We start from the raw sequence: 27,081 nt of genomic DNA on the forward strand, positions 1-27,081 counted from the left end.
CCAGGAACTGGTGCAGAGATGGGATATAAGGACTTCTCCAACCTGCCCTGCTCCAGGGTTCTCTCTTTGCTCGATCTGACCCTGATGGGCCAAGCTGCCCACTCCACGTGGAGTCTCCAAATCAGCCACTCGTGCTTCTGCCACGGGCTCTCCTGGTTGGGTGCTGGCACTGTGTGCTCTCTCGGATGGCACAAAATGCCCAGCCCATCTGGGAGCACTGCACGTCCCCACCACCTCTGTGCTTTCCCGGTAACAGCACCGGGCTGCGTGCCATGCCGTGAGATGCCCGAAGCCATCAGAGCAGCTCCAGCCACCGCTTCCAATCCTTCACGGGCAGCAGCAGCTGCCCCATCCTTACCCGCATCCCTCCTGCGCAGGGTGGGGAAGCTTCCCCCCCGGCCCACCTTAAGAAGGCAGCAGCCGGTGTCCCGGGGGGGGGGGGGGGCTCCCACCCACGACTGTGCCAAGAGCCAGGCGGTGCCGGGCTGCGGGGAGCCCCGCCGCTACCGGGGCCGCTCGCGGTGTCAGGGCAACGGAGGCGGCGCCGCGGAGGGGCGGTGCGGAGCGGTGCGGAGCGGAACGGCCCCGGGGCCGCTCGGGGCCCGGCCAGGTCCGTGCGATCCGCACCGCGCTGCGGCGAAACGGGGGGTGAAAAAGGGGGGAGTGGGGGAAGGGGGGGGGGGTACGGCTGTCCTTCCTCATTTGGGGGCTGAGAAGTGCCGTTTCCTTCTCCATCTGCAATTCTGCCCGGCTGGTTGGTTGGGTTTTGTTGTTCTTTTTCCACTCTGAAGCCGTTCTGCTCTCTGTTCTCCAGGAGGAGCCGGAGATGGAGCCCCGTCCCCCCGCCTGGCCGCTGCTCTGCCTGCTGCTGCTCTGCCCGCCCTCCTGCCCAGGTGAGCCCGGAGCTCTCTCTTTTTGCTGTGTTTTTTTTTTTTCCCTATTCCTTCTTCTCCCGTCCTTTCTACCGCTCCTCTCCCCGCTCCCAACCCCGCATCGGCTGCGATGCGGTGCCGCCGCGCTTTGCTGTGACCTTTCCAGGCGATGACCTCCAGCGCGGGGCCCGGCTCCATTGCTCCCGGCCGTTCATCCATCCCCCTCCGCAGCCTCATGCGGGAATTAGGGACGTGAAGAGGCACGTTGCTTCCAACCCTTTGCCAGCATCCCGGGAGAGGCGCATCGCCCCCGGCGTTGGTGCGAATGGGAGGAGGGCAGCTCGGCAGGGAGCTCTCTTTAAAACTCAAACCTTGTTTTTATGGCTGCCCCCCCACACCCTTCCCCCCCCCCCCCCCCCCCTCCATCTTGTCCTTGCTCCTCGCTGCTCAACTGTTGAGCTCCAGCAAAGTGGGGCTGCACCCCGTGCTGCTCACTTAGGGCAGCTCCGGGTCCCCTCGGGTTCCCTGTGGCTCCTCCTGCCCTCCCGTGGTTGGTGGCCCCATCGATCCTAGGGGAGAGTGCTGTGAGAAGGCAGAGTCGGTGCTTACCCCATTGTTTCCCTTCCCCTTATGGGAGCAGGAAGTTTCTTGGCCCACCAGGAACAAAGCCCTGCGTTGGGTGCTGCTTTCAAGGATGTTTCATTTCTAGAGTGTTTCAGTGTCATTAATCTTGAGGGATAGTGCAGAGAGGAGCTGGGCTCCTTCTGGCCTGCTGTTGTCTGTGGCTTTTTAGGGGACGGAGCAAACTTTATAGGGCAAAAGTGATGCACCTCCCCAGTGGGCACTGTGCCTGTTTAGCTCTGTCCGGACCCCACATCTCCCCCTGCAGTGAGCTGCACACCCTGAGCAGAACTGTGCCTCTCCAGGCCCACTGGAGACCTCTTCCCTTGCAGCTCTCCGTCGGTGCAGAGCTGAGTGTGAACTCCAACAGAAAGCAAATGCTTTTGACACGGCACTGCTTGCTTTCCTAATTGCCTGCCCGCAGCTGGGGAGCCTTGGCCCGGAGCTTTGCTCTCCGAGCTGCTCAAAGCCAAAGGAGGTTTTGGCTGCAAGTAGTGAAGCCGCTGTGATTTCCTGCCATGATAATGGCTGAAGCAGAGCTGTTGAGCTTTACCAAGTGTGACCCCAAAAGGACAACACCTTTTTTTTTTTTCCATTGGGACAGAAAGTTCCATCCCAGCCCCCAAAGGGGCACAGAGTGCTGGATTTCCAGTTGGTTGGAGAACTGCTTTGTCTGGCTGATGGTGCAGGCGTGCAAACCTTGTTTCCCATGTGGGTTTTTAGCAGGGACCGTCCTGCCCTGCAATCCAGCTGTGCTGCAGAGGAGCTGGCAGGAGCAGTGCTGCTGCAGGAAGCAAAGGGGGAAAGGGGAGATCCTGCAGGATATCTCCCTGTAGGGCAAAGAGCCCTCTGCGAAATCTCGGCCGCTCGCTTTCTGCAGGAGCTTTGCACACTGAAGGGCTTCAGCTTCCTGCAGCCTCCCCCACTTGGTTGTGGGGCTTCGGCCACGCAGCTGAATTTCTGCTACTGCTGTAAGAGTGCAGCCTGCAAATGATGGCTGTGCGTGATCTGATGTCACCGGTGTCAAATATAGCCCCTACTATCGCCCTGCCTGGGTAATCATCCCGGGGTCTCTTATCCTCCAAAATGCTGCTTCCAGGCTCTTTTTATAGCCAGCACCTGTTAGTTTCCCCACAGCCTCCCTGTGCAGGTGAAATTCCACTGGGATTATTTTGGGGTGCTGCACAGTGCCCGCATGCCTGCGGCCAGCTGCACGCCCCGCTCCATCCCAGAACTCCTTCCTTGGTGCTTTCAGAAGGAAAGCTATTTTTACCGGCCCTAAGCATGCAGGCACCTTCTCCTGAATTAAACCCCGGCCTCTTGCAATCTGTTCGGTATCAGATACTTCAAAAGGTGGAAATAGAGCAAAAAATAAAATGTGTCACCGAGATGGAAAACTCGTGGGGATGGTGCATGCTATGAGCTGGGTGAGAACAAGGAAGGAGAGAGGTCTGCATGGTGCGAGGGGAAGCTGGCTGCGGGGCAAGGGCAGAAGGGAGGAAATTGGGTTGCAACTTTGCATTTCTCGGCTTGCAGGGGGTTTTCATGCAACTTCCCCTTTGTGCTTTCCCATTGTAGGGGGGTGAGGGCTTGGCAGTGCTGGGATTGGGAGCAGGTTGTGCCCTGGGAGATGTTCTGAGAAAGGTGTCAGGGTGTTCCTGGTTTGGGATCACCGGGCTGTGCAGGGATGGCTGTGTGGTTGTTATCCAGGAGGTGCAGTGGGGCCGGTTAAGCCAGCGTGGTGCCAATGCTGTGTTCTGTGGCTGAAGCTCGTGTATAACAGATTTCCTGCAAATCCTGAATGTAGCAATCTGAAAAAAGTGCTGGGCAAGCGGATCTGTGGGAAAAATCTCTAAATTAGCACATGAAAGAAGAAAAAAATAGCCAAAAGCTGCGAGACTGTTTGGAGCCGTGTGATGACGGAGCCCCAGAGCTGCCAGCATGGAGATGCCAGTGCTGGGGGCCAGCAGGAGCCCTGGCGGCCCCAACCAGGGATGTGCTTTCTGAATGAGGAGTGCCCACGCCCCAGCCCCACTCCGAAGCCCCCAGACCCCAAAGCTGGAGTTCTTCCTCCCCTCCAGGGACGGCGCGTGCCTCGCCGGGAGCGCAACAGATGGAGAGAGGGAGGATGCAGAGGGAACGTGTGGATTGGAGCGAGCTGTGCTCAGTGGGGCTGCACTGGGCTCCTGCGGCGTGATGGGTGCTGTGGGTGCCCAAGGGAATGGGGTGCAGGTGCACACTGCTCTGCTGCAAAGCCAATTTTCTGCAGGGTTGTAGATGGGAGCAGGGAGAGAAGGGCTCATCACGCCGTGCCGAGGGGGCCCAGCTCTTCCTGCAGCGTTGACCTTTCCTGTGTTGCAACACCTCATGCTAGTTTGTGGGCTTTGGTTGCTGGACCAGGTACGGTGAGAGGTCAGCAAAGCAGCTGCTCTGGGTGCATAAAGGGGCTGGGGGTCTGCCCTGGAGGCAGTGGGTCCCCATGCCCAGAGCAGCCCTGTCCCCATGTGGGGCAAGTGATGTTTTATGACTTCCTCTCTGTGTTGCTCAACTGCTCTTGCAAAAAGCCTGTGGGCAGTGGAGGAGCTCGGGAGGGGCTCACCAGCTGAGCTGGCTGTGCTGTGCACTGCTTGTGCCCTGGGCTCTGCTTTGGGGCTGCTCCCCAAATGTGGGTGTCACTCCAAAAGTCAGCTCCAGTTGCAGAAGCCCACACGGTCACTGCTGTGATGGAAAGCAACAGCTCAGCCTGTTGCTCAGGTGGGACAGTTGGTGTTTCCACCTTTATCTTGTGGCACAGGTTTGGTTCAGTGCCACGTGTTGGCTTTGTGGCTTCCAAAGGGAAGCACCAAGGCCCAAAGCTCGTGGCTGTGCTGGGGTACAGCTGCACCAATCTGTGCTGGGGACCTCCTGGTGCAGGAGAGCCGGGTGCAGCTGTGGCCCTCTATGCAAAGGGCCAGTGAGCAGGCTGTGTGGCTGCAGCTGCACCACAATGCATGCATGGCCCTGCCTCGGTGTGTGCACGCTCCCAGCGCTGGCAGCTGCAGCAGGAGCTCCCTGCTCAAACGCAATGGTCTCTGCACAGCCGTGGCACCGCTCCCACGCACTGCTTGCCATCTCCAGAGTGGTAGCGTGGTCATGTCAGCTCTCAGCAGGGGATTTCTCCCAGACTCCGAGAGGCTCAGGAAAGGTGCAATGCTCCCATCGGGGCACGAGGCGGAGGCACAGCGCTGCAGCTGCAGCCACCGTGCATCCAGGGCACGGCTTTCCTCTGCCGGCGGCGAAGGGAACGGCATCGGCTGCAGCTGAGAGCTGTGCGCTGCTGGAACGGGTCGGGGCTGGGGAACCGGGGAGATTCAGTGCCCAAAAAGCGGTGTTGCATCTGTGTCTGTGAGGAGAGCTTGGTTTTCAGTGTGGTGCAGCGTGTGCCCTTGTTTCCTCATGACATTCCTTGTTTTTCTCCCCACAGTGGGATGTGTTGGAGGCGGTGGGCTTGGATATCTGTGTTTTGGGCGCACTGAGAGTGGCACACAGGGGTCATCTGTACTGAGGGCACTGGGCTCACAGCTCCATCCTGGTGCTGGGCTCAGGGCCTGCCTGCAGCTGGGAGGGACTGAAGGGGGTCCTGCTTTGTCCCCAGGTGTGGGTGCCCAGAAGGATCCGGACTTCAAGCTGCAGCAGCCCCAGGGCCAGGTGGTAGTGATCAAAGGGGAGATACTGACCCTGAACTGCACAGTGTCTGCATTGCATCCTATTGGCCCTGTGAAGTGGCTGAAGGGCTGGGGCAGCAGCAATCAGACCATTTATGATCAGAAAGGCTCCTCCCCACGTGTGATGAGAGCAATCAATGGATCCGACACAGACTTCACCATCCACATCAGGGATGTTCGTCTTGAGGACGCCGGCACCTATTACTGTGTGAAGTTTAGAAAAGGCATCTTTGGAGATGTGGTGTTTAAGAATGGTGGGGGCACGGAGGTGTTGGTGCACGGTGAGTGGATTCCCAGCCTGTCCTGGTGGGCTCTCCTCTGGGGTTGGGATGGGCAGGACGCTCCCTGATGGGCCAATGCTTCTCCCACAGCCAGACCCTCCGAGCTGGCCGTGTCAGGGCCGAGTCGCCGAGCGGAGCCAGGGCAGTCGGTGTCCTTCACCTGCAGTGCCAGAGGGTTCTTCCCCCGTGACATCCAGGTGCAATGGCTCAAGAACAACGTTCCAGTTCAGGCTGTGCTGCCCCACATCACCTCAGAGCTGTCACATTCCTCCTACAACATGTCCAGCACTGCACAGGTGACGTTGACCAAGGACGACGTGCGCTCACAGCTCACCTGCCAGGTGCAGCACAGCACGTTGGCAGCCCCACTGAGGAGGACGTACGCGCTGGGCCAGGCCCTGCGAGGTGAGGCTCACAGCCCCGGGGCTGGGGCAGGGCTGAGCCGTGGGCTCAGGGACGCCAGCTCCAGGCGCTGCTTCTCTTCCCAGTTCCCCCCAGCGTGTCTGTGGTCGCTGCGCCGCCGGGCGCCGTGGAGGTGAACAAGACGGTGACCTTCAGCTGCCGCGTGCAGGGCTTCTACCCGGGAGCTGTGAGCATCACCTGGCTGGAGAACGGGACGGGGCTGAACGCGGGGAGCACCACGCAGCCAGCAGAGACCCCCCAGGGCTTGTTTGAGCTGAACAGCACGGTGACAGTGCAGGCGGTGGAGGAGAAGAGCGGCTCCAGCTTCACCTGCCGGGTGGTGCACGAGGACCAGGAGCCCGTCTCCAGCACGGGCACCATGCAGGTGGCTGTCCCAACCCCAGAGATAATCGACAGCAGTTCCATCGGAGACAGCAGTGCGTGAGAGCTGCAGGGTGCATGTGGGGAGGGGTGGATGGGAGGTCACCCCCGGGACAAGCTCAGAGTCCCACCAGAATGTGGGTTAAGGTCTTTGTACTGGGGGTGCTGCTGGACGCCCCTCAGTGCATGCAGTGTCACCGTGCTGCCCCTGGGGCTTTCAGGTCCACAGTGACATTTCTCACATGAGGTTCCTATTGTAGAAAGTCTCATCTATGTGGCCGTGGGAGTGGTGTGCACTGTGCTGGCGCTGCTGGTGATTGCAGTTCTCTACCTCATTCGGACAAAGCAGAGCAAGGGTAAGGATAAAGAAACTGTGTGCGTGGCATGGGGGGGAGCTGCTGAAATGAAGTCAAAGTTCTGAGAAATGCAGCGTGTAGGCTGGCATGCCTGGGGAGGTGGGGGTTCTCTGAACTGTTTCCTTCCTAAACTATTTCTCCCCTGTCAGGTAAGAGCTCTCCGTCTGCCAGGTGAGTGTACATCTCTGCTTTGCATCTGACCCTCCCCCCCAATCTACTCCATCACATGAGAAGAGATACGTGGTACACCTGACCCCTTGTTTCCCCTTGCAGGTTACACGAACCAGAGAAGAGCAGCGGAGCCACCACCACCCAGGTGTGTCACCAACCTTGGGGACCGGGGTGGGGAGCAGCCCTCAGCTGTGGGAGAGGAGGGTGGAGAGGCTGTGCACAAAGTGTCTCAGTGTCTCCACACTGTGGCCGAAGGGAGGAGGAGCTGCAGTACTTCCCAGCATCATTTCTGCCTTTGCCTTCTCTCCTCCTCCTCCTCCCGGGAAGGCCTGGCTTTAGGACTGAAGCAGCTGCACCATAGGCACGAGGCAGTTTGTGGGGTGGTTTTGCATTTGGTGACGTGGCTGCGTGCTGTGGGATGGACCCAGCGCTGCTGCATGGGCAGCGCAATGCGCAGGCGATGTCGGCGCTTCGGAGAGCATTTTGGCACGGGTGGGAAGGGAACTCACTGTGCACTTTGCAAAACAAAACCCTTTGGTGTCTCACCCAGGAGTCTGATCCCAACAACCTGACCTACGCCGACCTGAATTTTGCCAAAGAGAAGAAGAAGAGCATCCGCCGCATCGTCGAGCTGAGCCAGCAGTCGGAGTACGCCTGCATCCAGGGCAGCAATAGCAGCAGCAGCCAGCCGGCCACCAGCAGCGACAACCTGACCTACGCCGACCTGGACATGGTGCACCTCAGCAAGGCACCCCGGCGGCCCGCCCCACGCCCCGAGGAGAGCAGCTCTGAGTATGCCAGCGTCCAGATCCAGAGGCAGTGAGCGGGGCTGGGGCTCACGGGGGTCCTGGTCCTCCCCCTCAGCTCACAGAGGAGCTTTCTCGGCCACGGTACCCGTGTTCTGGGCTGGGAGTGCGGCCTTCAGCACTGTGCCTGCTCCTGGGGGTTGACTTGTGTTTGCAGGCTTGTGGGATGGCTTGAGGGCTCCTTACCTTTGGGACTCCCAAAACCCTTGGCTGTGGGGACCCCTGAGTCGTGCACTGGGTTTGCTCACAGAACCCGAGGATGCGTCGCTGGAGAGCACTGCAGTGCATCAGGGTCCAGGATGGTGCCTCCAGACCAGGGGCTCCCACCTGCCTTTGGGGGCTCTGCTGTGTGGAAAACGAACTCTGGCTTTAAAGGAACGATGTCAGTGTCCACCTCTCTTTCCAAGTGTCTCTTCCACAGTCTCCTGCACTGATGCCAATAGGACTGGGGGGCTGCAGGAGGCGAGCTGCAGCCATATTGGCTTTGCCCCATCACCAAGCATCCTCCTCCTCCACACAGCCCAGAGATCTGTGCCCTGGGTTTGCACAAAGCACGCAGCCCCCCTCCAGCCAGGCAACCCTGTGTGTTTGGGGCCACAGTGAGCCCCCCCCGCCGGGCACAGCCCCCTACCCCTCAGTAACGTTTAACATGTTCTAAATGTTTGCCATGTAAGTCCTAATTTCTAGAGCTCAACCCCAATGTTTCACGTGTTGTACGTGGGTGTACTGCTGTGTACGTTGCACTATAGGGTAAGATGTGCAAAATGAAGAACAAGGCCTCCGTAAAAACCCTGGAAACCCCATAGAGCTTCTGTCTGACACACACCCCCTGCTTGGATGTGGGCTGGGGGCACCAGCAGCTCCCTGCAGCAATGACTGGAGGGGGACATACATATCTTCTATGTGTCCCCTGTCCCAGGCCCCCCACTCCCCCATCACGCATGGGACCAGTGTGGGGTGGGGAAGCCCTGGCATTGCTTTGGGATCTGCGAGACTGCCTGTACTGACCGTGATTTTTTCTTCTTTTTTTTTTTCTTGTTGCTTGCAAGATATTTTTATAATAAAAGTGGAAAGTCCTGTGTGTTGGTGGCTTTTGGGGCTGTCACTGTGTCACCTGCCTGTGTGGTAGGGGGCCGGCAGCTCGTGTTGTGTTCTTGAAGGGGGGTCATCCAGTGCAGTCCCAGTGCTGCAGCAAAGGGAAAAGGAGGAAGAGAGCAGCCTGGAGGTGATGCTGAGGTTGGGTGGTCAATGCTGGATCCCCAAGTATGCATCCCTCAACAGCTTAGTGTGCCTATAGCCTGGGGCAGTGAGGCTATGGAGAAGTTCTGCCCTGGTTTTGCTTTGCTGGCACAGAGCTGCTGCTGTTGGTCATACTGTGCTCAAGAGGAATGTGTGGGAATGGGATGGTTTGGTCGCTGTGCCTGGGTTCACAACCACACATGGCCTTAGGGAAGCAGTAATGGGTTTTGTGGGCACTCCCAAGGCCCTGGTTTGGGATATGTGATCCTCTTGTGCTGAGGCTGGATCCCCCCAGAGGAAGATGATGCTCAGCACCCACCATGGCTTTGTTGGCATCTGCCTTTTATTGGCTGTGGAGGGAGCAAGGGGCTCAGGTGGGGTGAACCAGAGAGCGTTCTTGTATCAGGGAGGGCAGCGGGACCAGGTGGAACTAGGATGAGCAGAATGCAGTGGGTGGACTGGGGAAAGGATGGGGACGCTCAACCCCCTGCTGCCCTGCCACCCCTCCCTATGGCCACTGTACAGTCCCCGGCCTGCTGGCTGCGTCTCAGCCCTGCTCAGTCTCATCCTTCATGGGGCTTGGAAGCTGTTACCTCATCCACCAGCTGTGATGTTTTCCAGCCCCTGCTGTGCATCTGCAGCTGCGCCGGGGCTGGGGATGCATCCCCACTGGATGTGCTGCCAGCAGCTGGGGTGTGATACCATCCCCTGGGTACACAGGGTCCCTAAAGGCTGCGCAAGTGAACCAGAGAGAGACAACAGGGGGCAGAACTGGAGCGTTCGCAGGGCTGGGGTGGAGGTGGCAGAGCCCATGGCCCTTTGAGGAGGATGAGGCGAGGATGGTGGCAGCCGCTTGGAGCAGGAGACAAAGGGATGGGTTTGGGGTGATGGCGGCACAGGGTCCTGTCCCATGCCAGGCTCTATAGGTCTAAGACCTCCCCTGAGTAGGCATTGGGGTCCTCATCCGAGCGCGTGGTCACCTTGAACTGCCGCCGCAGGAAGCCCCCGTAGCGCTTCTGATTGTCCCACTTGAGCTTGGGCCGGATGCGGCGCATGAAGCCCCCGTAGCGCTTGTGCAGCTCTGCCAGCTCCTGCCCCTCAGCCCCCGCACCCTCGGGCTCCTCACTCCCCCCCGGCCCCGGGTAGTTCTCAGGGGCCACCTGCTCCCCTGGATTGTGGCTGAAGCCCCCCGACTTCTTGCTGAGGCTGCCCTTGCTGTGGGCGTTGTCGCGCAGCAGGGACAGCAGCCTCCCCTTGGCCAGCGTCTTCATGAAGCCTCCGTAGCGTTTGGCTGGTGCCAGCGGCAGCTCTTCAGGGCTGGGATCCTGCTCTGGCTCTGCTTCATCATCCGCCTCTGCTGGGGATGCTTCTGTCCCTTCTGTCCCCTCGGCCAGGGCCACCAATGGGGCCAGGAGTGCCAGCGCCTTCCTGCAGCTCTCCCACTCGGCACCAGGCGGAGAGGAGCCCTGGCACTGCCACAGGCACATCTGCAAGACAGTGGCTGTGACAGCACCAGCATCACCCAGCACTCAGGTACCACCACCCCATCCATCGTCTGGATCCATGCCACCAAGCTCACAAGGAGCCAAACTTTGTGCCTTCCCAGAACTGCTAGGTGCCAGTGACCACAACCCGCAGACCATGCACCACCACCCCATGACAACCCTGAGTTGTCCCTGCTATTGCACCCCAATACTGAATGCTGGGGGCTGCTCGGGGCCAACACTCACCAGGGGCTGGATGCTGCTCATGGTGCCACGTGCCTGGTTGGCACAGAGTGAGCACTGGGTTGCACAGTCAGCAGAGGCTGTTGCAGCCAGGGAGAGGTAGAGTACCAGTGCCAGCACCTGCTGTGCCATCGTGCCTCGCTGCCTGGGGAGGGTGAGAGTACAGAGAGCATCACCTATCTGAACCTAGAGCTGGGAGTCATCACCTGTCCGTGCCAGAGCCCGTCTGTGTGCAGCAGCACTTACCTCTTCTGCCTGCTCCTGGGGAGCTGTGCCCGCATCCACATGACTCACCTCCAGGATCTGCTCCCAGGGGAGCGACCCAAGGGATGCTGCAGGACACTGAGCCCGTGTGGGTTCACACACAAGGACCAAAGCCCCACCCCAGCCTTTGCACTGCCCGGCACGTACCATTTGCAGGCAGAGTCTCTCATTCCTTCCAGCATCACAGCTCTCTGCAATATTGCGATCGTATGTTTGTGTGGCACAGAGGGGATGAATCAGCCCTCCCCTTGGCCTTGGGGAAGAACAGTACCGAGACAGAGCTGCTGGCAGAAGGGGATGCAGGGGATGCAGAGGCACCGGGTGACCCAACTCCAGCACAGCCTCACCCCGTGCTCCATCCCCTGCATCCCTCATCCCACCTGCTGCTTCTGCATGGGGAGGGGGAGAACGCCAATCCCAGGTTTAATCCTACCTGCCGGCTGCGACCACCACCCTCCAGGCTCCGAGAGCCCTGCACGAGGCCAGGAGGGCTGCCTGCCCTCCACTGTGGTTGGAGTGGGGCACCAGAACCCCCAGCAGCTCCTCCAGAACCCAGGGGCCGCAGTGCCACCAGCCCCAGGAGCAAGAGCCAACCCAACAGCATCCCACTGCCTCCGCGCCTGCTTCGATCCAAGGTGGGAAGGCATGACCCAGAGGGATCAGTTACACATTAATGACGCATATTAGAGACTATTGTATTCTTTAGCACTGTCTGCTAATGTACTCTAATTGGCGCTGATGAAGAAATGTTAATGCCACGGTATTAATTCATGCTAAATTAAATTTGAATTTGAATTATCTTCACCATCGTGTGTCGAGAAATCTGAATTCTTCAGCTGCGCTGCACAGCCAGAGTGCAGCGATGGGCACAGACACGGGCACAGCAGCACTGACAGCCCCTGCTCATCTCAATGGCACGGAGCGAGGAGAGAGGACTCACCTGCTGCTAAGGTAAATGCTGCTGTGCTATCGTACCTGGAAGCTGCAGCCCTGCAGTGCCCCGTGCACCCAATGTGAACGTACCTCAGCACAGATGCTCCCAAGGTGCTCTGCCGTCCTGCTGCTGCAGGAGGAGGAGAGAACGGGGCAGGGAAAGGAGAGGCAAGGCAGGGCTTTAGGTGAAAGTGAGAAAAGATGCTCAAAAAGGGGAGAGGCAAAAGGAAGAGGTAGAAAAATGGGGTTGGAATGGGACCTGGAGCACCCTGAGGTGAGCTCTGCCTGGAACATCCATCCTGAGGAATGCGTCTGCACAGTCACAGCAGCGCTGTAAGAGACTGGGGTTGCCCTTGGTTCCTACTCGTGTCCTGTGTGTGCTGCATGGCTGCTCTTTCTCTGCCCCTTTTCTGTTCAGGTTTTTGGTGCCAAAATGTAAGACAGCCCCAGGTGTGTCTGTGCACCACAGCTTTGGGTTACAGCCCCGGCTGCACCAGCACAGAGGGATGGGGAGCAACCCTGGGTGCGCAGCAGGTGACAGAGCACAGCACGGCCACAGAGGGCATCACCCAGCCATCACCCCCTGTACCTCTGAGCATTTCTACACAGAGATGTCACCACGCAGTGCAGACACCCGAGCCGTGGGTGTTTCTCCCAGACAGCTTGGGATCCTACAGACACTTGTGGAGGAGCAGAGCCTGCTCCCAGCAGCTCTCTCCTCTCCTTACATTGACCTTTCGAATCACAACACACCCGGCGTTATGCCATCACCCATCCCGTTCCCTCTGCCCTCTCCCCGAGCTCAGCTTTGCTCTGGGGCTGTGCTATCTCTGTATGAGCAAACAGCCATGGCATCAGCATCACCCCGAGCCCCAGCAAAGCGATGCTGTGAAACCACTGGGGGATGAGTGGGGCACCTGCAGCGACCGTGTGAGTCCTGAAACAAAGCAATAAAGCAACGAGTAAAGTGCGAGATGCTCCCAGCACGGCTGCTCAGGGACTATTTGAAACAAACTGAGTCACACTCCCTCGAGCAGCTGTGATGCCCAGCATCAAGGTGCGTGCGGGTAAAGGAAAGGGAACCCCAAATCCATGCACCCCGTCCCTACCTGCTGCTCGCCCCGTCCCGCTGCGCTCTCAGGTCAGGCTGAGCTGGGCATGGGCCACGCTGGGTGCACACCGTACTCACCGCCCGGCGCCCGCCCGCCAGCTTTTATGGCCACCGAGTCTCCTCCTGCGGCGGGGCCCCACTCCGCTCAGCGCTGCGGAGCCAATCGGGGCGAGGAAAGCCGTGAATAATCAGCCCCGCAGCATCCCAGCCCCAGCCCTGGTGGGCTCTGTCGCTGCAGCCCCAGGGATTGGGTGTGAGCACTCCAGGTTGCTCCTTGGTCACTGCTACCCCATTGGGGTCCTCGGCATGGGCAGTAGGCAGGGGTCTCTCTTGGCTGCTGGGTGCTGAATGCAAGACCTGCCCGAGGTGTGGGAGATGGGGAGCCCCCAGCCTCATGTTCCTGGCTTGGGAAAAGCCCCAGCCTCCTGGGAAGCTTGGGAGAGGACGGAGGCCACCTAAAGGGCAAGGGGCAAACCCAAACTCCTCCTGGGGACAAACCCAAACAGCTGAACCCAAAAGGGCTGGGGGAGAGTGGTGGTAGGAGGCAGGGAGCCCCTGCACCCTCTGCTTAGCCCCGTACCCTGGACACATTACCTCTAAGCCCATTTTGGGGATGGGCAGTACTGGGGAACACCCAACCCGTGCACCACTGTGCCCCATCAACACTGCATCCTGACAGCCCAGTGCCCACACATTAGACCAAGGCACCCTGTCCCCATCCCATCCCCATCCCATCCCCACTGCCCCACTGGCTGCAGCGCAGCCTGCCCTCTCGCCTTGAAGATGGAGCTATTTTTATCGGTGCTCAAGAGGGATGTTTCCCAGCAACCTGCCTCTCTCCCCGGCTCGAACACCAGCTGCCGGACGCAGTGCCCGCTCTCAGCCTTCCCTGTGCACAGGGACATGGCTGGGAGCTGGCTGCCTGCACTGCCACCACCACGTTTGGGGTGCCACATGTGGACGGCACGTGGCATCTCATGGGTTTTGCTGGATGTGGGTTTTGGCTCACCCAGGCGCCCAGGGAGCAGGGTATGGAAGGGTGAAGCAAAGGCCGAGCATCTCTCATCTCCCGGGGCTGGTGGAGGGGATGTGATCTGCAGAAGCTGTGCTGGGAGGTGGCAGTGCTGCAGGGATGGGGAGGCTCAGTCCCCATGAGGGCAGAGGCAGGAGGTGTGTGGTGTTCTGGTGTGTTTTCACCCCCAGCTGAAGGTTTGCAGGCGCAGAACAAAGCCGAGAACAAAAGGCAGCCGCAAACCACAGTGGCATCCTCAGTGCTGTGTGGGCAGCCCCGGGAGGTTTCACCCTCACTACTGAGCACCACAGGGTTCCACAGAGGGTTCTCACACTGAAACCATTACATGTAGCCAGCAGCAGTCCCTATCTCATCCTGCATGTCCCCAAAACCCGACCTCCTGCTGGTGCACTTAGTTCCCATCCTGCCTTAGCGGCTCCAAGAGCCCCACCTCCAGGTGTGTGCTCAGGGATTGCAGTGTGGAGCATCCCAAAAGCAGGATCAGATCCTAGCACACAAAAGCAGGCAGCAGGATCAGATCCTAGCACACACCTGGAGCATCCCCATCCCCAGGTAATGCCCCATAGGGACTGGGGCTTCTGGAGACTGAGCTAACCCCATGGGCACGGGATGAGGCAGGTGCCTCCACCTCGCTTGCTGCAGGAAGAGATCGGGGTTCTCCCATCCCCAAGGCACCACAGCCCCCATCACTTCCTATGTGTGCAGATCTGGATGCATTCTGGTCCCTGCGGTCTGGGTGGGTGTGGGGGTGACATGGCCCTTTTGGGAAAGGCACTGCCACCAAAGCCACCCACCTGCGAGCGTAATTAATATTCATCCGTCTCTTCCTAATGGGAAACTGCCTGTGAGTCATGCTGACATTTCCCTGGGACAATGGTAATTAAGCACCTGGGTAAGAGAAATGAGCGGTAATAGAAAAGTTAAGTTTGCTTTAACTGCATCAGTTCTAAGAGGGTTCGGAGAGGAGGGGGACGAAATTGCGAGGCACAGCGGGTGGGAGGCAGCGGCACGCAGCGTCAGCGGCACCGGGCTGTGCCCGGGGGCTGCTCCCGGCCCGGCCCCGCAGCGGTGCAAGGAGGGACACGGTGGGGGAGGATACGGAGCAGAGAAAGGGGCGACGACTGCCGCAGGGACAGCGGCTGCGGACTGAGGGCGGCAGTGAGCGGTGTTCGGGGCTGCCTCGTGCTGAGCTGCCGTCGGCCGCACGCTGTGCCCCAGGCAGCAGGCTGGAGCAAAAGGGGCAGCCCCGCATCGCCTGCCGGGCAGGGAGGTGAAGGGCTCCCAAAGTGAACGGAGCTCGAAGCACACGCAGGAGATGCCCACGCTGGGTGCGTGCAGCCCGCAGAGCCACCGCAGGGTTTTCATCCGCATATTTCGGGCGGATGACGGGGCGGGGGATGCGGTGCGGAGCAGAGCGGGCTCAGGGGGAACTTCACCGCTCCCTGAAAGGAGGTGGGAGCGGCTTCTGCTCGCAATGGCCTCACATTGGGGCAGGGGAGGGGCAGGTCGGGCATCAGGAGAAATTTCGCCTCGGGAAAAGCGGTGCAGCTCTGGGCACAGATTGCCCATGGTGGGTGTGGGGGGGGATGTCACCATCCCTGCAGGCGTTCCAGAACATGGAGATACGGCAGCGGCGGATAGAGCGGGGCAGGCCGACCTCGCACAGCCGTTCCGTCCCCACCGTTACATAAGGCCACAAACCCCACCGGGGCGGAGCGCTCCTCACGGCCGCGGTGTTTACAGCCGCGCGGCGCGCACCAACCCGCGGGGGAGCACCCGGCCGGACCCGCGCCGCTCTCGTCACCTTCCGCGCCGAGGAGCCCCGCAGGCGGCACAGGCAGCCGCTCCCACCCCTACGGTCCCGTCAGCCCCGCGTCTTCGCAGCGGTTCCCCCCCTGCGGGATGCGACCTACCCAGCCCCGCGCCGCGCTCCCCCCCCGGCGGCGCAGTGGTACGGCCCGGCGCGCCGCGATTGGCCGAGCGCTTAAAGGGGCCGGCAGGGCGCGCTTTTCCGCCCTCCGATGCGGCGGCGCGTGCCCCCTCGCCCGCTCGGCGCTCCCCGGCGCGGCGCTCCGCGGGGCCAGGCGGGCGAGGGGGGGGGGGGGCGCGAGCGGGGCTCCCCCCGCGGCGCTGCCATGGAAACGGCGGACGGCGGCCGCCGAGGGACACAAAGGGCGGCGCGGCGGCGGCGGGCTGCGCGGCGCGGCCCCATGGCGGCGGCGGTAGCGGAGGAGGAGGAGGAGGCTGCGGCGGTGGGCCCGGCGCCGGGCGGTAGCTGCGCGGGGGCCCCTCGGTACCGCCTGCTGGCCGAGATCGGCCGCGGGGCGTACGGCGTGGTGTACGAGGCGGTGTCGAGCCGCAGCGGAGCTCGGTTGGCGGTGAAGAGGATCCGTTGCGACGCCCCCGAGAACGTGGAGCTGGCGCTGGCCGAGTTCTGGGCGCTGACCAGCCTGAGGCGGCAGCACCCCAACGTGGTGCGCTTCGAGGAGTGCGTGCTGCAGCGGCACGGCCTGGGGCAGCGCATGAGCCACGGCAACAAGCGCAGCCAGCTCTACCTGCGGCTGGTGGAGACCTCCCTGAAAGGTACCGCCCCGCACCTGCCCCGACCCCCGGCTCCTTCCTGCCCGGGTTTCCCATCCCCCGGTCCGTCCCTGTGTCCCCCTCTCTTAGGGATTCCCTCTTATCTCCGTTCCTATAGGCTGCTGGGTTCCCCCGATGTCCTCCCCCAGCCTTCCAGCTCTGGAGCCCCCCCATGGATGCTCCCATTGTACCCTTTTTCTTTCTCTCTTCCTCTTTGTCACCCCATTGCTTAAATCCCTCCTGCGCTCAGGCAGCCCTCCCTGCTTTCCCCAAGCTGCCCCCAACTTGTTCAGCTCTTCTCCATCTCTTTTACTTTACAACTTTTTTCCCCACTCAGCCCTGCATTGCCTGCACTGTGCTGTGTCCCCTGACCCCATTCTCTCCCTCCCTCTGCTGCTCACAGGGACTCCTCTCCTCCTGCTTTCCCCCCTCTGCAGCCCTCCTACTTTGTGTTCCCATTGTCACCTCCAGGCTCAGGCACATCCTTCCATGCCTTCCCCATCCCTCCATCACACCCCATTTCTGCTTCTCTGCCCACTGCCACAGCCCTATGTGTGCCTTCGGTCCTTCTCCTGTGCAGCCCCATCTCCTCCAAGCACCCTGAGGCTGTGACCCCACTTCTGTGGTGCCCTCTGTGTTCGCATGGGCTCTGGCAACTTTGGGACTGTTCTCTGTGCTCTATCATCCCTGTTTCTCCACCACTCTGCTGTACAGGGATGGCTGCCACTTCCCATGGGTCCCCTTGGCAGCATCACGCAGCTGCTGGGGTCACCTCCTGCCACCATTGATGACTGTGATGGTGACATCTCCAAAGCGCTCTCTGCCTCTGCTCCTTTGGCTGCTGTCAGGCCCAGCTCTGCCAATATGTAGTGAAGAGGTGAAAAAATACTGGAGCCCCATCTCCTGGGTGCCCCCAGTGCCTCTCCAGATGCCTGTGCCCCTTCGGGGTTTGGTGTCCCCTTGTGGAAGGCTGCAGAGCTGACCTCAGAGCTGACCTCTGAGCAGATCCACAGCTCCCAAACCCTTGAGAGCATCTCTGGACCTGTGTGTGACCCACATGGCCCTGAGCCTGGCTTCTTTTCACTCCTCACACGCACATCCAAGGCAGTGTCCCCAAGAAGGGCACTACCCTATTCTTTGTGCACCCCTGTGAGGTGGGTGCCTGCCTACCACACAGAGAGCTCCTGGTGGTTGGGGTCTCTTGCCCCACATAGGCAGCATGTCTCAGGGAAGGCTTTTGAGGAGCTGTCAGTGCTCCCCACCCATCTGCAGGCAGGTGGAGAGCCCTCTATTCCTTGCAGAATCACCTCCCTGCTGCTGGGAGAGCTTTGCTTGCCTTAGTCCCACTTCAGCTTCTCCCTCTCTGTGCCTGCATTCCAAGTTGTGTTATCTGCCGGTCCCAGGCAGAAGCTGTGCTCACCACCTTCCCCACCTTTGGCTTTGATACCGGACTGATAAATATTGCTACAGCAGAGCCAGGAGAGCCCCTGAGCTGCCCGTGTTCCCTTCTTGCCCACAGCACTGCCGGCTGAGGCAGCAGTGGGCACGTGGCCGTGCAGCCGTGCCATTCTGCACGACCGCAGCGTGGCTATTTACAGGCTGCACAGATGCTGTGCCAAGGCGCCCGGCTCAGGGTGTGGGGGGGGGATTAATCTGAGGCTCTTTCTACATCAGGAGCGTAACTGTCGGGATACCAGGCTATGCCAGGTCGCAGCTACAGCGTTCAGCCATCATCTCCATCGTGTTAAATTGATTATGCCATGTCTCATTTGAGGCAGAATGCAAAAAGGCAGTGCAGTGCGCAGTGCTGAGCCTCGAGGAGAGGTGTGGACTTGAGCAATGTGCTCAGTGCCCCAGTGTGTGCACACCTCCAGGTTCTTGTGCATGGCTGTGTGCACTGTTAGCTGCTCCTGACACACAGCAGCGATGGGCAGAGCTGCTTTGTTCAGTGAGCAGAGCTGGGGCTGTGCTCCATGGCACGTCGCCCACGGGTCCAGGTGCCTGGCTTCATGCTGCTGGCTCCCTTCTCTCCAGTACAATGTCTTTGCACAGTGGGAGTTAGAGGTTCCATGCAGCACTGGGGAGTGGGAGGCTGGTTCTGCTGGCATTAGATTGTTCCTAGTGATGCTAAGCAAATTAGCAAGCTGCTAATGAGCTCCCAGGACAGGCTGCAGGGTGGTGGCTGTGGGGATGGAGGGATGCACACTTGGTGCCGGAGCTCTGGGCTCTTGTCTGTATCCCTTCAGCTCTTGGCAGCTTCTCTTGCTAAACTCTCATCTTTAAAAAGTGGCTTGCCAGCTCTTTATGTTTAAAGCTGTTTGTTTTGAAGGCAGGAAGATGATTTAACAACTCAAACACTTTCACATTATAGAAAGAAAATGAGGAAATATTACTCTTGGCTTCAACCTCTCCCAGCAGCGCTCCACCCAAAGTGAAGTGCACCGTGCTCCCAGCTACTGCTGGGTCAGCAGCGTCCTCCCTGTGCCTGCAGAGCTGTGGGGCCACATCTTGAATCTGAGCCTTTGTTATGCTGAGCCCAAACCTCAGCATGTCAAAGCCAGCGGGTCTTTGCTGCTTTCCCCTTGGGATGGGGCTGCTGGGAAATGCTGTCTCCTCCCACCTGTGTTCTGTGCTGTGATGCTCCCAGCTCTGTGCACATGGCACTGCTGTGGTTCCTCGTGCTGCCGGCTGACAGGAGCTCCCTGATCCCTCGTGCTGGGCACTGTGCTCAGCATTTTGCAGACCCCAGGTGGGAGCTGTTGCCCCCCTTCCCCCCCCCCCTCCACCCCACATCCCAGCTCTACTCCTCATGCTCTGCTGAGGGCAGGGAGGTGCAGCCAAATCTTTGTGTTGTGCAGGATTTGATTTCCATAGCAGTAGCCATGGATACAGACTGTTTGTGCAAATAACCAGTATTCCCACCCACACCAATCGCTGACCATTGTGGATGCCAGAGAGCCTGGGGCTTGATGGTGCTGGTAGTGCTTGGCTCTACCTGCTGCTGGGAGTTTGCTTTCCCAGATGGTCTGCAGGCCTTTGCTAAGAGAGAAAAAAATAACTTGGTAAAGTAGGTGGAGTTCTTGAAGTGGTTTCCAAACACTCAGACTTGCCTGTGCTTTGCTGACTGTGGTAGAGGCAGTTGGATCCATCAGCATGGCTGAGATTGCACTTAAACATAGTTGGCTACTTGAGCTTCCAGTTTGTTCTCTTTGAAGACCTGTTGGTGTTTCACTAGAGCTGTAGGAAAGTGGCAGAGCTCTCTCAGCACAAACACAGTGCCTAAGCAGCGTGCATCTGGCCTGAGAGCAGCTGGTGTGCTGCAGGACTGTGGCCCTGGGAGCGTTGTGTGTGTGGGTGACTCCACTGCTTCCCTGGGCAGCCTGCCCCAGTGCATCTCGTTCCTAAAACCTTTACTATCTTCATAAACCAGCCTCGTGTCTCGCCCTTGTTCTGAGTTAGTGTGGACACCTTCCAATGTGCCTGTCAGAACTCACTCTTTGTTTCTTTTGGCTCCATTTTGGTAAGGTGAGAGGATCCTGGGCTACGCGGAGGAGCCTTGCTACCTCTGGTTCGTCATGGAGTTCTGTGAGGGGGGGGACCTCAACCAGTACGTGCTCTCACGACGACCCGACCCTGCGACCAACAGGAGCTTCATGCTGCAGCTCACCAGTGCCATCGCCTTCCTGCACAAGAACCACATTGTCCATCGGGACCTGAAGCCAGACAACATCCTGATCACAGAGAAGTCCGGCACCCCTGTTCTCAAGGTGGCTGACTTTGGGCTCAGCAAGGTCTGTGCTGGTCTGACAGCTCGAGGCAAGAAGGGTGGCCACGAGAACAGAAACGTGAATGTGAACAAGTACTGGCTGTCTTCGGCTTGTGGCTCTGATTTCTATATGGCCCCCGAGGTCTGGGAGGGGCACTACACCGCTAAGGCTGACATCTTCGCCCTCGGTATCATCATCTGGGCCATGATTGAGAGGCTCACCTTCATCGATGCTGAGACCAAGAGGGAGCTGCTGGGGACTTACATCAAGCAGGGGACTGAGATCGTGCCCGTCGGGGAAGCGCTGCTAGAAAACCCAAAGATGGAGCTGCACATCCCTCAGAAACGCAGGACTTCCATGTCTGAGGGCATCAAGCAGCTTCTGAAAGACATGTTGGCTGCTAACCCGCAAGATCGACCTGATGCCTTTGAGCTTGAAACCAGAATGGACCAGGTTACATGTGCTGCTTAAATTCAGGGCAGGGCACTGCTGTGCTCTGCAGCTGGGTAAGTGATCGGTAGTTTTTATATTATTCTGTCTGCTGTCCGGCCTGTTAATGCACTTTGTAGTGACACAATGGAGTCCTTTATGTTCCCAGAGCTATTTCTATAGTGACTCATCAGAGCTCTGTTTCTGAGTGGTGTTCTTTTCCCCACCTATTCTGTTGCAGCAGTACAGTAGAGGTGAGAAGCAATGAGCAGCTGCGTGTCCTGGTGCTGCCCAAAGCCCAGGCACAGCTCCGCTCCTTGGGCCTGGGCTGGGGAAGCATGTTGAACACCTGGCATCAGCTTTGGGTGTGTTGGTCCCTTCCAGAGACAGGGAAGGAGCTGCCCCTTCTGTCTCCTCCATGTGCTGTGATTTCAGCAAAGCTATGAGAGCTCTTATCTCTCAAATACGGTGCTCCTTCCCCACTGATATTAGGGTAGGGCAGCTCAGGTCTTGGCTGGCCTGCAGGGGAGGCACTGAGCTGAGTGGCAGGTGGGTTCTGGCACAGACCTGACTGTTTTCCTTGCTTTCACTTGCAAAGCATGTGCATCCATCTCATTTCATTTCCTTGCTAAAGGCAGGACTTCAGTGCCAAGCACAGTTGCATAAACCCAGTGGGATGCTTTGGTGTTTAACATCCGAGCTGAGATCTGGGTCTGCTCAGGAAGGAAGCTTACAGAACATCTGTGCTCAGATGGAGCTTAGTTCATGCAGAGTCCCTCCCTTTTCCCCCAGGCTCAGGTTCTAAATAGTCCTGAACTTGGCTTCTGCTGCGTCCTGGTCCTTAGTGGGGGTCTGGAAGGACACCCATGGATGTGGGATAGCTGGTTGTGTCACTCAGCAGTGACACCAAAGGAATGAGCAGTTCTGCCTTTATGGTAAAGCTGTCTGTAAACAAGAGCTGTTACTATGGGATTCTCCTGGCCAAACACTTCAATGAAACTGGAAAATGACAGATTATAGGGTGAGGCAGATATCTTTCCAGCCCTGGTCTTTCACAAGCTGCTTCAGAGCTGGATGGTGCTGCTCCCTGATTCTTACTACCAGAAACCAAACAGATCCTTCTGGATCAAAGTGAAGCACAGATACAAGAGGGCAAAGAGAGCCAGAACTGCTGCTGTCGCTGGCAAACACCCAGCTGTCAGCTTTGTGGTCAATGGCTGTGTGCCATCCACTGCCATTGCAGGGTGCAATGGGGAAGGGAAGGCCACTTTGGCAGGAGGTGCTCCAAATTCTCCTTGCTGCTCATCTGAGTGTTCCCAAGCTCATGAGGAATGATGTGCCATCCGTGCAGAGTCTGCACACACAGCTTTGTGCTGTGCCACGTGGGTTCTGTGCTGCCTCCAGCATCTCTTGGTGGTCCTCTGCCTGGGACTGCTGCGCTCCAGCAGCCAGTATGGAATGTGCTTTTAGGGGGTGGGCTGCTGGGGCTTATCCAACTCCTGGCACCCTTACCTTCTGTAGGAAGTGCTTGACATGTCCCCCAGAGAAACAGGAATACAGAAATGGGAAGCCCCTTTGGTAGGTGTGGTGTCATCCCTCCTGGTTTGTCCAAATTGGTCCGTGAACCACCTGCTTTCCTCTCCTAGCACAAAATGCACTAAATCCCTTGAAATTTCCACTGCAACTAATTGATGTGATGTGACAGAGTCTGCCAGGGGCTGGGGTTTGGTGCTGTCCTGGTGTGAACGTGGGGTGGGGATTAGAGCAGGGCCATGACCTGTAGCAATGCGAGTGCTTCAGGCGTGAAGAAGTCCTGGGTGCAGAGCAGGGCACCCCACCTTGCACCCTGGGGCAAGGGATGAGGCTTTTAGCAGGGCAGGGATGTGCCTGCTCAGAGCTGGGGCTGTGCAGGGAGGGTCAGGCTTTGCTGCTGCCATCTGCGATCGCTCGCCCGCTGACACGATGCTGCTGGGTTATGCAACCAGCCTGTGCCCTCCGGGGAAAATTCATCCTGTGCATATCTGCAGAATAGCACACGCAGGGATAACAAACACGGAGGGGACAGTCCTACCCTGGGGCTGTTTGCATAAAACCCAGCTGCCTTCTCAGCCCCCCCCCTCTCCATCCGTCCGCCATGAGCTGCCACTGATTGTCTGGGGGTGACGCAGCTGCAGTGGAGATGCTGTGCTTACATAAGGCAGCGTGGCCCAGATAGGAGCCTGGCACTGGCTGTATGCTCCCTGCAAACCCACAGCCGTGCACTGTGCAGCAGGAGCATTCCTCCTGTGTGCTTTTGTAGGGCAGTGGAATTGTCTGGGTGCTTTTCCTATAGGGCTTCTGAATGCATCGTGTGTGCGTATGTTCAAACCAGCCTACCTCTGTGGGGCTTTCATTTAATGCAAAGCTGAAATCGGAAGCTTGAGAAGCTTAAAATGGGATTTAGGGCAGGGCCTGAATTCTGCTCTCAGGTAATTTAAGTTGACCGGGAAACTGAAGTAATCTCTCCCTGCTTGCTTTGGGCATTGCGTGCAGTGCAGGGCTGGGCAGCGAGGTCCCCTTTCCAACAGCCCCAGCCCCTGTGCAGACCTGGCCCACATTGTGACCTGGAAAACTGTAACCCTGATCTCGGAAATCAGATTTTCCTCCATCCTTCATCTCTTCTGATCACGCTTTGCATCCCAGCAGCTCTGCCTTCAGTCCTGCTGCGGATGCTGCGCAGACCTGCTGCTCACTGTGCCTCTTATTCTGTTATCTTGCAAAACAGAAGGATTTGGTGTCAGCTCCCAGCCAGCACAGTGCTTCTGGCCTTGCTTTCAGCTGAGCCTGGGTTAGATGAGCTTATCACTGCCTGTCCCCCAAGGCAGCAGCGTGTCCTGCAGAGGTGGGTGGCATTCCCTGGGGATAACATCATCTTTTCTGAGCATTGCTTCCTCATCTCCTGAAGTACTGGTTTATCCAAACCTGAGTTTGCTGTTCCCACAGATGTGCCTTTTTGGGCAAAGGGTCGAAAGCCTTTCTTATACATCAGTGGTTGGGTTGTGCTGAGTACCTGCTGATAGTCTCCTGATTGCCATGTGACAGCCCAGCCCCAACTGCAGCAAAAGCAGTATTTCACCCTTCCTTACTGATACAGCAAGGCTCTGTAAACTGAAAAGCAGCTGGATCTGGAGTTGTTTTGCTGTGCCTTGCTCCCCAGGGACCTCCATTCACCCATCAGCAGTTGGAGCTCACGCACAGGTGCAAGTCCCCTCCTTGCTGGGTTGGTTTCTTGCAGCTCTGCCCTCATCTCCTATTCTCCTTGTGGGTCCCCTTGTGGGTATCACTGTCTATGCCCATCATTCTCATAGCTGCCTTCCCAGGCAGTGTTTGTGCAGGATGCACTGGGCACTCATTAGCCAAGCTCATAGATCCTTAGATGCATAGAATGTCCTGAATTGGAAAAGACTCATGAAGATCATGCAACACCTGGCTCCACACAGCACACCCAGGAAGTCGTTGAGGTGTGTGGTGCAATGGGAGTCTGTGTGCTGCTCACTAATCTTGTCACAGAAAGAAAGGGATCACGAAGGGCAGCATCGCCCACCACAATTTAACACGTAAGAAAATGTGTACTTTTAATTTCTGCAAGGTGTCAAACTGCAGTGGTTTTGTTCAGTGTGGAAGGCAGCTTGTTCTGTAAGTCATACTCTGTAGCAAAACAGGATTTTTGGGATAGCAGGCAGGAATGTGAATGCAGAGTGATTCGGGCTGAGCAGAGGTGCTGCCCTCAGCTTTGCCCCGTGTTCTGACACTTTCTGGTGGCAGCTGAAAGTAACTGCTGGCATTTGCCTTGTTCTGTTTGCATCTGCAAAATCATAGAATCAGTGCAGCGGGGCTGATACTGAGCAAGCTCAGCTGTGCAGTGGCACCTCTCTCTGATGAGCACATCTGCACAGACACCTGAGTGCTGTCAGTAAGCAGCTGACCTGTAGGAATCCACCTCTGAAGGGCAGGGATCAGTGCTCATCAGAAACGGCTCTGGCTGTGAGCTGCCAGCGAGAAGGCTGCTGTGTTTGGGTACGTTGTGTCTGTTAGGGCATCAGTAAAAGTGCCCTGATGCTGCGGGAAGGGACCTCATCAGCGTGTCAGGGAAATGTTGGGCATGGTTTGTCAGTCCTGGCATGGACAGAGCAAGCTGTGGGATGACAACAGCATGGTTAGTTCCTCTTGGCTGTGGCAGCAGCTGCAGCATCTCTGGGCCACCCTGCAGGGCACCCTTCAGGCAGTGTCACATCTATCTGGAGAGGAGCAAAGCCCTGGGCAGGGCTGGGTGGCTGCACCTCTGGCAACGTGTGGCTTTGCTGCTGTGAGTCCCACATCCCTTCAGGGAAGGCTCTGGGTTGGATTGAAGGGAGCTGCCAAGGAGCCCTGCACGTGTGTTTGTGGAAGGATGTGGGGGTACAGTGGGCTCTCAGCCCCCTCCCTCGCACCCTGCATCCCCACGTAGGGCTGGATGATGTGAGCACAAGGAGCTGCCAGCTTATGTCTTCATGCCTTGGTGAGACCCTCTGCTACCCTGAGGACCACGTTCTCATCTCCATCTGCCGTAAGCTGCACGTTAGTGTCATCCTCATCAGTGCTGCGTGAGGGCTGTGGGCTGCTGGTTCATGTTCTGCTGATGCTGAGCGAACATTCGAGCTGATTAAAACTGGAAGTGGCGTCAGCAGGGGTATTAAAAGCTCTTGAACAAGCCCAGAAACAGCATGCGTCAATGCAGCGAGCTTGGAAGCAGTCAGACCAGGATCTTCCTTGAACTGCTCCTGCTCCGGGGAGGCGTGAATAGCAGCAGCACAGCCCTACTTGCTGATGGAGCTGCACCACAGGAGGAATCTTACGGACAATTCTTCACTCTGTTGCTCCTGCCCTGGTGTCCCAGTGCCTCCCACAAGATACAGAACAGCTTCTCTCTGATCCCAGCTGAGTGCAGGCAGCCCTGGCCTCTTCCTTTAAAAGTAGATTCTGCAGGCGTGGATTTCTTTAATGAGATTTCCTGGGACTAAGGGATTTGAATCATTTGCTGGGTAGTGGTTATGGCACAGTTTGTCTGTGGAGCTGGGGGGACATGGCTGTGCTCCCAGCACCATGAAGGGAAAACCAAATTCCCCATTTTCTCCATGTTATGTTTCTCAGAGCTGAAGTTTGGGGGAAGATTCAACTGCTGTTAGTTGTGGGGAAAACTATGTCATGAAGCAGCATGCTGCCCTAGGTTTGAAGGTTTGTGCATTGTTTAACCAGGAGAAAAAAGCTTCTGTGCAAAGCTGAGCTCTGCCTTCCCTGAGTGCGGTGCAGGGTTGCCCCTCCTGCCCCAAAATCCAGGCTCTGAGCATCCTCAGGGGCTGCACAGAGTGTAGCACTGCTCTTGGCTGCATCCAAGTGGATTTTAGCAGCCTCTTGCAGAGCACTCAAGAGCCTGAGCTGCTGCTGACGCACAGTACGAGAGGTTCAGTGTGACCCCAAAGTCCTGGTGTGTTCTGTGCTCAGTCACATACAGGTCCTCAAGGACAGTGCCATCACAGGCAGTGCTGAGGCTTTACCTTGCAGCCCATTCCTTCAGTTAAAATTTGCTTAAAAAATCATACAATACTCTGAGTTGGAAGGGAGCCACAGGGGTGGTAGAATGGTTTGAGTTGGAATTGACCCTTAAAGGCCATCTGCCCCAACCCCAGGCAGTGCACAGGGGCACCCACACAGCTCCATCAGTGCTCACAGCCCCCAGCCTGACCTGAGTGCCTGCAGGGATGGGGCACCCACCTCACCTCTGGGCAGCCTGTGCTACTGCTTCACTGCCCTTATCGTAAAGAGCAACTTCTTAATAGTGAACCTAAATATCCCTACTGCATGTGCAGAGTTCCCCAATTCCCAGTTCAGTGATTGATTGCATCTTCCTCCAGTGCACAGCATCTCCTAACTGAAGAAGTAACGTCCTACAGGCAGTATAATGAAGTTAATTAATTAAAGGAGGCTAAGGGGAGGAAAGTCTCACTGCAGTAACTGGGACAAAACCATGCACATATCTGATCTCTGTTTCTCCTTTCTTGTTTTTCCTGCAGGTTTATTTACCAGGGACCCATCATCTCCATTACGTGCAACAAGGGAAGGTGACAATACAAAAGATCCTCGGTCTTCAGGATCTCTGGCAATGTGAAATGTTTGGGTGTTTGTTTTGTTGGTGAGCGGTGTTTGGGGGGCACAGGGGAGCTGCAGGGGCACAGGCTGGGCACTTATCGTGCTCACCTAGACTATTGAATGAGATCCAGAACACAGAGCTGCCCTGCCCGGCTCTCCCCATGTCCCCCTGCTCTGCAGTTGGACTTTACAAGAGTTAATAGGCAGCTGTGGTCTGCTGCCAGACAGGATTGCTGAGC

At 57.9% G+C, this 27,081-nt stretch overlaps 3 protein-coding genes and 1 non-coding gene across 5 annotated transcripts; 3 read left to right on the forward strand and 1 right to left on the reverse strand.

Annotated features, from left to right (window-relative positions):
* The first annotated feature begins 486 nt into the window (after positions 1–486).
* Positions 487–8,671, forward strand: LOC128080845 (tyrosine-protein phosphatase non-receptor type substrate 1-like). Of its 2 annotated transcripts, XM_052683594.1 has the most exons (9): positions 487–610; positions 815–893; positions 5,128–5,478; positions 5,569–5,883; positions 5,967–6,317; positions 6,522–6,617; positions 6,767–6,788; positions 6,891–6,933; positions 7,339–8,671. In XM_052683594.1, exons 2-9 carry the CDS (start codon positions 827–829, stop codon positions 7,609–7,611), a joined length of 1,518 nt encoding a protein of 505 aa, XP_052539554.1. In that variant the 5' UTR covers positions 487–610; positions 815–826; the 3' UTR covers positions 7,612–8,671. The 2 variants fall into 2 exon arrangements, with proteins under 2 accessions (XP_052539554.1, XP_052539555.1); XM_052683595.1 differs by lacking the exons at positions 487–610; positions 6,767–6,788 and having other exon boundaries at positions 682–893; positions 7,339–7,468.
* Positions 8,672–9,179: 508 nt separating this feature from the next.
* PDYN (prodynorphin) lies at positions 9,180–12,938 on the reverse strand. The gene is made up of 3 exons (XM_052683619.1): positions 12,867–12,938; positions 10,564–10,705; positions 9,180–10,320 (listed from the first exon to the last, which is right to left on the reverse strand). Exons 2-3 carry the CDS (start codon positions 10,690–10,692, stop codon positions 9,754–9,756), a joined length of 696 nt encoding a protein of 231 aa, XP_052539579.1. The 5' UTR covers positions 10,693–10,705; positions 12,867–12,938; the 3' UTR covers positions 9,180–9,753.
* Positions 9,441–9,526, forward strand: LOC128081255 (small nucleolar RNA SNORA76). The gene has a single exon (XR_008207049.1). It is a non-coding gene; the product is annotated as a small nucleolar RNA SNORA76 (small nucleolar RNA).
* Positions 12,939–16,036: 3,098 nt separating the features above from the next.
* On the forward strand, positions 16,037–26,759 carry STK35 (serine/threonine kinase 35). Its single transcript, XM_052683601.1, has 2 exons — positions 16,037–16,484; positions 20,007–26,759. Exons 1-2 carry the CDS (start codon positions 16,037–16,039, stop codon positions 20,717–20,719), a joined length of 1,161 nt encoding a protein of 386 aa, XP_052539561.1. The 3' UTR covers positions 20,720–26,759.
* The last annotated feature ends 322 nt before the right edge of the window (positions 26,760–27,081 follow it).

Source organism: Tympanuchus pallidicinctus, unplaced genomic scaffold, assembly GCF_026119805.1.
Source record: "Tympanuchus pallidicinctus isolate F22 unplaced genomic scaffold, pur_lepc_1.0 scaffold20, whole genome shotgun sequence".
Lineage (NCBI taxonomy): Eukaryota > Metazoa > Chordata > Aves > Galliformes > Phasianidae > Tympanuchus > Tympanuchus pallidicinctus.